This window comes from Phyllostomus hastatus, unplaced genomic scaffold (genome assembly GCF_019186645.2).
Source record: "Phyllostomus hastatus isolate PE091 unplaced genomic scaffold, TTU_PhHast_1.1 phas_scaffold_1224, whole genome shotgun sequence".
Lineage (NCBI taxonomy): Eukaryota > Metazoa > Chordata > Mammalia > Chiroptera > Phyllostomidae > Phyllostomus > Phyllostomus hastatus.
The window spans coordinates 1,054,560-1,065,554 of NW_025334008.1; the positions used below are offsets into that span (position 1 = coordinate 1,054,560).

The 10,995-nt window shown below is 52.4% G+C and overlaps 1 protein-coding gene across 3 annotated transcripts; it reads left to right on the top strand.

Moving 5' to 3' along the window:
- BCL2L12 (BCL2 like 12) lies at nt 1-5,865 on the top strand. 3 transcript variants are annotated; one of them, XM_045856437.1, is made up of 7 exons: nt 1-106; nt 744-858; nt 1,072-1,214; nt 2,179-2,265; nt 2,360-2,451; nt 3,222-3,494; nt 5,643-5,865. In XM_045856437.1, exons 2-7 carry the CDS (start codon nt 752-754, stop codon nt 5,691-5,693), a joined length of 753 nt encoding a protein of 250 aa, XP_045712393.1. In that variant the 5' UTR covers nt 1-106; nt 744-751; the 3' UTR covers nt 5,694-5,865. The 3 variants fall into 3 exon arrangements, with proteins under 3 accessions (XP_045712393.1, XP_045712396.1, XP_045712394.1); XM_045856438.1 differs by lacking the exon at nt 1-106 and adding an exon at nt 334-411; XM_045856440.1 differs by lacking the exon at nt 3,222-3,494.
- Nucleotides 5,866-10,995: the final 5,130 nt, after the last annotated feature.

Below are 10,995 nucleotides of genomic sequence, written 5' to 3' on the forward strand. Positions count from 1 at the left end.
GTTTGAGTGGGCGCCAACCAGACCCAGTGCGCAGGCGCGCGCAAGTTACACTGATAGAAGTTTATACAAGTTCGGTGAAGGAGGAGGTGGCGGACCCGGGGACCAAGTGAGTGGGGCGTTGGTGAGGGCTGGGGCGAGGAGGGAAGCGGAGAGGGCCGAGATCCAGGAGCGGGTACCCCAGTTTGGCTCCTTCGACAAACAAGCGCCCCGGGTCCCCAAGATTCCAGCCTTACTGAAACTACAGCTCCCAGCAGGCTGCGCGGCGATCAGTTGCGGACCCAGTGGAATGTTTGCCACGAAGCCTGCTGGGACTGGTAGTTCCCATCCTCTAACGGCTTAAGTAGCTTGGCATATGCTCTCAGAATCCAGCAGTCAAAGCCGCAAGCCTCTTTCTCCCTCGGGGATCCAGAGGTCTGAGCACAATCCCCTTCTCTCTCAAACTCAAGAGTTTAGACCCCCCCAGCCCGCTCTTCGCTTAGACGCAAGAATCCGGTTCCCCAGCTTCTTCCTTTGCCGGGATCCAGGAATCTAGGTCATCAGTCCCCTTTCTCCCTGTGGGGACTCCACTCTGGACCTCCAGACCTCAACTCCCCTAAAGAACCTGGTTCAGACCCTCAGCCCCTTCCTCCCTTGGGGACTCCCTAGTCCTGGCCTCCGCCTCATTCACGGACTAGGAATTTGGGCCCCAAGTCTTCACTTCCCCTTGAACCCTAGAGTCCATCCTTCAGCCCCCTCTCTCACAGGTGCCCCCATGGCGGGCTCAGAAGAGCTGGGGCTCCGGGAGGACACGCTGAGGGTCCTAGCTGCTTTCCTTAGGCGAGGTGAGGCTGCCGGGTCCCCCATCCCAACCCCACCCAGGTAAGTGGAGTTGCCATCTTCCCCCAGGGGCCTGCATTGGATGTGGGCCATCCCTAACTCTGGTTCATCTCAGTCTGTCTCCTCTGTCCTCTCTTTGTATCTGGTTCTAGTTCTTGTCCCCGGGGGTGGCAGGAGAGTCCCTGAGTGGGAGGGGGGGAAAAGGGACTGCTTGCAAGGGGCCTTGGGGTCACTCTGTGAGGTCCCCTTCCCCAGGAGCCCTGCCCAGGAGGAGCCAACAGATTTCCTGAGCCGCCTTCGAAGATGTCTTCCTTGCTCCTTGGGTGGAGGAGCGGTTCCCCCTGAGTCCCCTCGGCCTTGCTCCCTGCCCCTTCGCCCCTGCTATGGGCCACAGCCTGGTAAGAGATTTCCCTGGCTCCCCATGAACTTGCAGGGCTAGGAGCTTTGATTCTTAAAGCACAGGCAGGATAAGGAACTAGTTCTACACCACTCAGCTAAGGGCGCTGGTAGCTGTGTGGGGTCTCCAGCACCTGCACTCGCAGTTCTGTGCCCTGCCATCCCAGTTAGGTTGCTGTTTGTCAATTCCGTGGTCCCTTTCTATTTGTTATCTCTCTCCTTCCATACAGTAGGGAGGCAGGAGACGTGGTTTTCAGTGACAACTCCCTGGCTACTTGGTTACATGTGACTAGGAAAGTCCTTTTCTTCGCTGCTCCTGTGTTTCTCCAGTAGCAAAGTAGGAATGAGAGTTCATTGGACTTAATCAAGAGTGACCAACAACCCTGGCTGGTGTGGCTTAGTGGATTGAGTACTGGCCTGTGAACTGGAGGGTCGCCGGTTCAATTCCCAGTTAGGACACATGCCTGGGTTGTGGGCCAGGTCCGCAGTAGGGGGTTTGAGAGAGGCAATCACACATTGATGTTTCTCTCCCTATCTTTCTCCGTCCCCTCCTTTCTCTCTAAAAAGAAAATTAAAATCTTAAAAAAGAAAAAAAGTGAACCTGGATAGACTAGTAATGGCTTCTGGGAGTGCTAGCTTGTGAAGGATTTCCTAGCCAGGGGGAAGAGTTCTGTGATCAGTTGATGATGCCTGAAATGGATGAGGGACTGAGGGGTAATAGCCGGAGTGTCACGTGCTTGCATTCCTCGGATGGCATAATCTTCAAGGTCCAGTTTGGCTCTCACACTCTTTAAGTCCATATGGGGGCACACCATAAAGTAGAGAGTACGGGGGTGTTTTGCCAAGTTTGCTCACTGGGCCTCATGATGAAAATGGAGATCACCGCTGCCTGGCAAGGTGGTTGGGAGGAGAGAATCGTAACTTCCTGATGCCCTGGAGACTTACGCTGGGCTCTTTGCACCCCAGGCCCAGCCACTCCAGACTTCTATGCCCTGGTGGCCCAGCGGCTAGAAGAGCTGGTCCAGGAGCAGCTGAAATCCCCACCTAGCCCAGGTGAGGTGCACAGGGGGCCTGGGGGAGGATGAGGGTACAAGGGTCCCCAGGGCCCTGCCCCCATCCGAATTCCCTTCTGCCCCTCCCCCTCTAGAGTTACAGGGCGCCCCACCCACAGAGAAGGAAGCCCTGCTTCGGAGGCTGGTGGCTTTGCTGGAAGAGGAGGCAGAAGTCATCAACCAGAAGGTGATGGGCAGTCTATCCCATCCCTTAGCAAGAATAGGAACTGCTTTCTGGTTGGGCCAGGGGATCAGAAGCTGGGTCGGCATTCTCCTTGTTGGTCAGCAGGGTTAAGTGACAGAGGTATGGCCTGGGCTATACCTTAAATTTAAGGCTTGTGTTGCTCCCTGGAGGGACGTGGCCCAAAGGCAGGGGGTGTGACCACGAGAAAGAAGATCCAGGAAAGAGACTGGGACCACTTGAGGAAGCAAGGGAACGCGTGGTGGTGCGAATGGGGTGTGGTTTAAAGAAAATCGTCTAAAATCCAAAATACAGGGGTGTGGCTTAGCATGTAGGGCAAATGGACTGGTTCGTGACCATCCTGGAGTGTGACAGTGTGTGGTCCCATCACATTAATTTTATGGTTGGAGGCAAGGTTGTTGTAGACATTGGCCTGGTCTGCGGGCCTTGGGGCGGGGGGGGCGGGGGGGGGACCCCGCTGTGGGCGTGGCCGGCAGGTTAGCATTCTACAACTCCGTTACAGTGGGGCTTGGCTCTTGCTACCAGCTGTTGTGGCCCGGGTGGGGGCGTGGCTTATCTTCTCGGGTTCTTGGCCAGCTCCCTGCAGGTAGTTTGGCAGACACCCTGGAGTCTGGTTTATAATTGGCTGCTGTGATGGAGCGCAGCTTAGAGCTATAGTATCTAGAGGTCCCTTGGACCAGAAAGCCACGCCTCCCATCCTCCTACTGGCTGGCCGCTAGGGCAGACCCTGCCTCTTCCCCTCATCCGCCCCGCAGCTGGCCTCGGACCCCGTCCTGCACCGCAAGCTGGCCCGCCTCTCCGCCGGCTCCTTCGCCCGCCTTGTGGAACTGTTCTCCAGCCGGGAGGGCAGCCCTCGCCCCTCCTTGCAGTGCCCCGGGCCGCCGCCGCCTTCCCCGGAGCCCCTGGCCCGCCTGGCGCTGGCCATGGAACTGAGTCGCCGCGTGGCCCGGCTGGGGGGCACCCTGGCGGGACTCAGCGTGGAGCACGTGCACAGCTTCGCGCCCTGGATCCAGGCCCACGGGGGCTGGGTGAGCCCCCCAAGTCTCTCTGGGCCTACTTTGCCTAACTGCAATGGGGGCAAGGGGCTTCTTCGGTTTCCTTTTAGACATCACAGGTGTGTTCGCCCAGCCCTCCACTCACCTGCTCTGTGTTTGCTGCACACCTGCCCTCCGCCGAGCACCGGGTGAGCCGCGGGTTACCGTGAGGACTAAATGGGATCTTCCTCATGAGTACTTGGCGTTTGTGCGATTATCTGCAGACAGCCTAGGCGGCTCTGCCAGCAACGCCCTTGCCCGGGTGTCCCCGCCCCCCGCCTCTGCTCTGCTCTGCTCCGCTCAGGTATAACCCCCAGGGAGGTCTTACCTGCCCCCCATTTAAAACCGCAGCCACGCCCCGGCTGGTGTGGCTCCCTGGATTGAGTGCTGGCCTGTGAACCAAAGGGTCGGTGGTTCGATTCCCAGTCAGGACTCATGTCTGGGTTGTGGGCCATGTCCCTAATAGGAGACATGCGAGGGTCAACCACACATTGTCCTTTCTCTCCCACCTCTTTCTCCCTCCCTACCTCTCTCTCCAAACATAAATAAATAGAAATCTTTTAAAAAATAAAAACTGCAGCCACCTCCACACCCTCTCACTCCTCTGCTGCCTTCCTTCCTTTCATAGCACGCTGCACCTTCTACCAGGTGGCGGAAATGACTAGTTATTTGTTTATTTTTTAGGTTATTTTATTGTTCAATTACAGTTGTCTGCATTTACCCCCCAGCACTCCCCCCACCCCAGCCGTCCCCACCTCGCTCCCCTGCAGAAATGACCAGTTTTACTTAAGCCTTTTTGTTACCTCCTCCTGCCCCAGACCGAGGAGCCTTGCCGGCTCTCTCGCTGCGTTCAGTACAGGGCCAGGCTCTGAGCTGGGCTGGGCTGCAGTGTACCCCTGGCTGTGGGACCTTGGCAACCGCCCCCACCCCCCACCCCGCTTCCCTGAGCACTTGGCTGCCCCGGCCCAGTGGCGCCACCTCACTAGCCTTGTCGCTGTGGGGACGCGGTCAGAGAAGGGTGGGTGCCAGGAGGGAACCATTGCTCCACGGGCTGGCGGGAGCCGACAGGTGTGTTTGAGGAGCAGAGGAGGGGCTGGGGCGGGCAAGCGAGGTGAGCGGGGAGGGGAGGGGCGGCCAGGTTGTGAAGGGCCTGCGGTCACGGGGAGAAGTGGGAGTTTCACACGGAGAGAGTCTAGAATCCCTGCAGGGCTCTGGGCGGAGGACGAGAGGGGATTCAGGGGTTAACACCCGCCCTCTGGTGGCGGCGTGGGGAAGTGTGGGGGAGGGCAGAAGCAGGGAGCTTGGAGGGGTGCCTGTGTTGGTCCCGGGTGAGGGGCGAGATGAGGGTGGGTCAGACCACCATGGGGGTAGTGGAAGGTTCTGGATCTAACTTGTAGATCGAGATGACAGATTTTTGCTGGCGAGGTGGATGTGGGGACCGAATGGCAGGCAAGAGGCCAGGATGCTGGCCGGGGCAACTCCTGGGCTGCACCCCATACTCCCCAAAATGAAGGCGGGGAGCAGGTTAGGGGCAGAGTCAGAGGTGGGCGGAAGGGGTCCAGTTAAGCAACAGGTGCCCTGGGGCCTCAAAGCAACGTGATGAGGGCACCGGATCTAAGTGTCTGAAGCTCAGCACAGAAGCTTGTTGATCGGTAAAATTATTTTGTTTCTTAGGGAATGGTAACGGGAAGCTTGGCCAGGTGTTCGCCAAGGACTTCAGGGAGATGATCCCATTTAAGCCTCACAGCGACCTAACGGGGTTAGGCTGTTACCCAGGCCTCACGGAGGCTGGAGGGAAAGTCCCTCCTGCAGGGGATGAGCATGAGCACCTCCTGCAGGAGATGGGCCGGGGCGCTTCATCTTTAGAAACCTCGCACCCTGTCTTCCTCTTCCCGGGCTCTGTCTCCCTCCGCCCCTCCCTCCCCCCCACCACCCAGTACTCTGCTCTTCACTCCGGCTTGGTCTTTCTCTCTTCTCTCCAGGACTCTGTCGCCACCCACCCTGGGTCTGTGTCCCCCCACCCCTGGGTCTCCCTCTCCCCCTCTCCGATGCCTTGCCTCCCCGTCTCAGCTGTCACCGGGCTGGTACCGAAACTGCTGTGACCGGACTCTGCTTACCAGGCTCTGCCACTTTTCCCTCTAGGGGGGCATCCTGGCAGTTTCACCCGTGGACTTGAACTTACCCCTGGACTGAGATCTTCCTCAGCAGCTGCTACGAGATTGAACCTCAGGATCCTGGGCTCTCTGTGTGCATCTCAGGCCTTACTGTTCTACTCAGGACTGTGGGGTGGTAGCTTCCCACCCTGGTTTTGCCAAAAAAAAAAAAATTGTTTACCCTTTTTTCATATTAAAAGCTCTTTCAAATATTTCATTGTTTTCTTTTTCAAGAACTAAAGTTCTAAGTGGAGGAGATTTGGTTCCGAGATCTCTCTGGTTTATAAATTGAAGAAAGAGCCAATTTATTCATTCTAGAATGTTTATTGGGAGCAGTTGTAAGTACCGGTTGCTGAGCATACGGCGTATTTGAGGATGTCTTTGTAAATATGATTCCAGTGAATTGCATCCCCCACCCCTACCACCCGAGTTGCACAATTTATTTATTCCAGCTGCCCTGGGTTGATGCTACGGAGTCTTTCTGCCAGTTCCTGAAGAAAGCTATGCTCTTCCGCCACGGGGCACCCAGAACACCACTCTCTTCTTGTTTCTCTCCTCCCATGCTCCTTCTGAGCCTTTTTCTTGGCTACTCCTCGTCACCCTGAAACGTGGGCTTTGTCACGTTTTTCGAGTGACAGTCATTTTTATAGTATTATGTTAGTAAACGTGTACAATGAAAAGTACAGGGTTGTAAGGGAAACCAGTTACAATTGCCCCTCGTCGTTTGCATGTTCTCTGTTTGCAGACCCGCCTGTGCCTCTGACACTGGCGTGTGAGCCCCACGCTAACCCTCACGGGGCCGGGCTGGTGTGGCTCAGCTGGTTGGAGCGTCGTCCTTTGTAAACTGAAAGGTTGCCAGTTTGACTCCCCGTTAGGGCACACACCCTGGGTTGCGGGTTCAGGAGGCAACCAATCCATGTTTCTCACATTGAAGTTTCTCTCCCTTCCCCTCTCTCTTGAGTGAACACGGAAGGAAACCCTCCGTGTTTGTGGGCACCAGCATGGGCAGAGCTGCAGAAGATTTGATTCACCCTGCTTGCGCCTGCTTGGCTAGGGCTGAACGGGTGACATGTAGATATGTGTGCTGTCCGCAGTCTACTTAGTACCCCATGGTTTTACATTTTTGTGATGATTTTGCTGTTTAGAAGGGCCCGAGTACAGCGCAGAATTGCTGTCTCATGTTCCTAAGTGCGGTCAGGCTATCGCGTGCCCCAGTCAGGGGAGCTCCGACCCGGCGTGAGTGACGGTGCTCTTGGCTGAGTTTGATGGGCATGAATTAGCTACGCATTAAATGACGTGTCCTGACACGTGCTCACCGGCCGGCAGTGAGCGCGAAACGCTGCAGATGGCTCATCAAAACTTGAGAAAGACATACACAGAGACGAGCAGTTTCAGTGGGGAAGTAAAAACGAAATGACCACTCTCTCTGGTAAGGGGAGTGCTCTCTTCCCCTGCCAGACAGGCTTTTTATTGGTTTCATTTGCATAAGAATTCAGATAAAGCTCATTACTCATTGCTAGGAAGTAAGGATCAAACAATAGATAACAAGGAAGTCTGAGGGCGTATTTTGAGTCAGGGTCAAAACTCAGAGCTGTAAAACTTTGAGGAACAAACTTCTTGTTTGGACCCTTATCATTTAATTGAGGACATTCTAAGCAAAGCAGGTTTCACAGGATTTTACATATTATTTCTTATGCCTGATCACCCAGGAAACCCACCCTTTCCAGCACAGGGCTGCACCACCCTCTGTCATTGTTTCAGGCTTAGGTGGAGCAAGGGAACTGAGGCAACCAAGAGATTAGGAAATTTTTCTCAGACAATGAGGACTCAGGCTTTTGTCAAAGCCGAAGGGTGAGGGTCCATCACCCCCTTTTGCTGTGGCCCCCAAAGTCCTTCCTTGGGGGCCTCCCATGTGATCGTGCCTGTCTTAGATCGTTCCCCCTTGGTGAATCTTACCCGTCATTGGCTAACCAACCAAGCATTGGGGGCCAGGCAGGGTGAAGTAAAAGGAGCAGAAGCAGCGCTCCTGCCAGGGAGATAAGCTTTTGTCTCCTTGCTGGCTTATGGTCCAAGGTCATTCCCTCAGCCTTAGCCTTGGTGGGGGTTACAACTTCTGATACCAGGCAGGGCGGTTCCCAATAGTGTCCGAACAGAAATCATGCATAGAACAAGGTTCTATATGCGAGGGTGGGCACACGTGTTGTGAGTAGAGGCTCGCGGGAGCCTGACCCCAGGTAGAGGTCTGGGTGCTGCTTCCAACCGCACCAACTCCCTGTGGTCTTGGCTCTTCGGAGGTCCGCGGACTAGTGCAGCGCTGGCCGACAGAAATATCTGAGCCACGCGTGTTATTTAGAACACACTGGTAGCCCCATTGAAGCAAAATAAAAAGAAATGGGTCTAAATTAATTTTAACAATAGTTTTTATTAACCCTGCTTATCCAAAATATAGAATCATTTCAACATATAATCAAATAAAAATATTGAGATAATTCATATTTTCTCGTACATTTAAAAATATTTTATTGTTGTTAGACAGAGAGAGAAACACCGATTTATTGTTCCTCTTATTGATGCATTCATTGGTTGATTCTTGTCTGTGCCCTGACCGGGGATTGAACCAGAAAATGTGGCGTGTGGAGAGGACGCTGTAACCAACTGGGCTACCCGGCCGGCATTCACACTCTTTTTTTACATTACATTCTCGGAATCCGGTGTGTGTTCTACCCTCACAGTACACCTCAGTTCATTCTTGCCACAGTCCTGTACTCACCGCCCTGTATGGCGAGTGGCAGCCAAAATGGATAATGTAGAATCTGATGCTGACATCTTCTGAATTTCCGACTGCGGTCTCGCACTTCTCCCCTGAACTCTCTTTTCGTGCATCCCCCTGCCTAGAGCCATGGTTTTTGTTTGTTTGTTTGTTTGTTTTTCAATATTAGGTTATTCCTTGTTGTATAAATAGCTTGTTATAAATTTTGTTTCTTAGTTGCAGTGCAGTGCAGAAGTAATTGATCAGGTAAAAATATAATACTTGGAAACCAGAAAAATAAAAAAACCCCAACAAACAACCCTGCTGAAATAGTTGGAAAGATAACAAAAACAAACAGAAAACTGATTTAAGACCCAAACAGCACAGAGTGTAGGGGTCAGGATGTGGTCTCTGATTGTTTGATTATTCGGACTTCATGAAAATTTAAAATTTCTGCTCTTCAAAAGACAATGTTGAGAAAATGAGCCCTGGCTGGTGTGGCTCAGTGGACTGAGCACTGGCCTATGAAGCAAAAGGCCACCAGTTTGATCCCCCTCAGGGCACATGCCTGGGTTGGGGGTGGGTTCCCAGTTGGGGTCGTGCAAGAGGCAGCCAATTGATCTTTCCCTTATACGTTGATGTTTCTCTTTCTCCCTCTCTTCACCCTCTCTAAAAATAAATAAATAACATAGTTTCCAGAAAAGAAGAAAATGAAAAGACCGATCACAGGTTGGCAGAAAACATTCAAGGTACCTGACAGAGACCTGGATCTGAATCTATAACAAATGTTTTCAATTTGTGAATAAAGAAAAAATATCGTTCATAAAAATAGGCAAAAGACTTGAGCAGACACTTGATTGGAAGAAGATACGTAAGTGGTCAGTAAGCACACGAAAAGATGCTCAACAATAGAGGTCAGAGCGACGCAAACGACAACCACAACGAGATATCTCTTCACACCCGGCAGACTGGTGAAAAAGACAGTCCCCAGTGCTGTCCAGGACGGGGACTATTCCTGCATATCCGATGGGAATGCAAAATGGTAGGACACACTGGAAAACATTTTTGCCAGTTTCTTATAAAGTGAAACATACACCCAGCACACAACTCTGCCCTCTGCTCCTAGGTTTACCCAAGAGAAATGACAAAGTGTCCTGTTCACAGAAAGACTTGTACGTGAACCTTCATAGCCACTTTGTTAATAGCTCCAAATGAGGACATTATTTGGAGGTCTGTCAACAAGGAAATGGATAAACAAGCTGTGATACTGTTACCAAACTCAAGTGGTTTTGCAGCTTTCCAGCTTCCCAGTTTGGAGTTTGTTACTCAACAGTGAAACATAGTTGTTGCAAGGTAGTTTTATTTACTTGGAGCTAGTAAAGGAGACCGGGGATTTGTATCTGAAGTTCCGCCTTCACAGAGGAGGCCTAGACATAAGAGTCGTACACATTGGTCAATTACACATTGATTTTTTCTTTGCAGTTGGCTACACTTACCACAGTTGACTTGTCCACCTAATCCTTGTTTATGGCTGCATGCTACATTTTAACACTTAGCAAGAATAACATAATAACATTTACAACTGCACAGACCCTGAGACCCTTGTCCTAGCAACACATCCGTAAAATGGAATACTTTTCAGCAATAAAAAGGATTGCACAACCATTGTATACAACTTGGTTGTATCTCGAAAGCATGATGCTGAGTGAAAGACAGACACAAGAAAGCACATACTGTTTAACTCCATTCAGACAAAATTTTAGCAAAGGAAAAGCAACACTATAGTGACAGAAAACAGAAAGTGATTGCTTCAGGGACAAGGTGGTGGAGGTATTGACTGCAAAGGGTCATGAAGGAAACTTCTGGGGTGATGAATATTTTTTACAAGTAGCATTCATCTTCATTCAACTGGTAAATTTTTCTACAGATCCAGGAAAGCTCCCTGGAGGAGGTGATGTCTCAGCTGTGTCCTGATTGATGTATAGGAGTTGGCGGGCCAAGGGAAGTGGGTGTTTCTGGTAGGGGGAGGGACTTGGTAAGGGCCGAGTGGTTTGAGTAGGGTTGCTGGGTTTTAAAAACTTGGCAGTAGAGGGCTAGGGTTTAAATGGACTGACGCCTGAGTCCTATTCCCGACTTGATTCGGGACCCTGGACCGGCCCTCCATCTCTTTGGGTCTCTGCTTCAGTTGTTTCCGCTCACGTAAATGGGCAAGAGCTCCCTTATTCCTTCAAGACTCCCCTGGGGCTAGGAGAATCCACCGAAAGACGATGAGTGAGTTGTTTTGAGCCAGTCGCTAGAGGATAAAGCCCTCCTTCCTCGTGGGCTGTCGCCTTGTTCTTGAGACCAGCAGCCTAGCGAGAGCTAGCCAAAGACCTCGGGCGTCACATTTTGGATAAACCAGTAGCAGCTAAAGAGAGGCGGGTCATTTTGGTGACAGACAGATCTATTTCAAAATGTCCGCTAGCGCGGGGCCCGCCGGGAAGCTTTGAGGCGGTGCTGGGAGGGAAGGGGCGGGAACTGCTGGCTGATTTTGCTCAATCATCAGTCGTGTTTCCTGTGATAGACGGGCAGTTTTTCCCATCCTAGTCGACTT

Coding starts and splice junctions, on each gene's coding strand:
- BCL2L12 (XM_045856437.1), top strand. CDS start 752: ATGGCGGGCTCAGAAGAGCTGGGGCTCCGGGAGGACACGCTGAGGGTC. Junction 2,266..2,359: donor GAAATCCCCACCTAGCCCAG/GTGAGGTGCACA, acceptor CTCCCCCTCTAG/AGTTACAGGGCGCCCCACCC. Junction 3,495..5,642: donor TCCAGGCCCACGGGGGCTGG/GTGAGCCCCCCA, acceptor TTTTCCCTCTAG/GGGGGCATCCTGGCAGTTTC.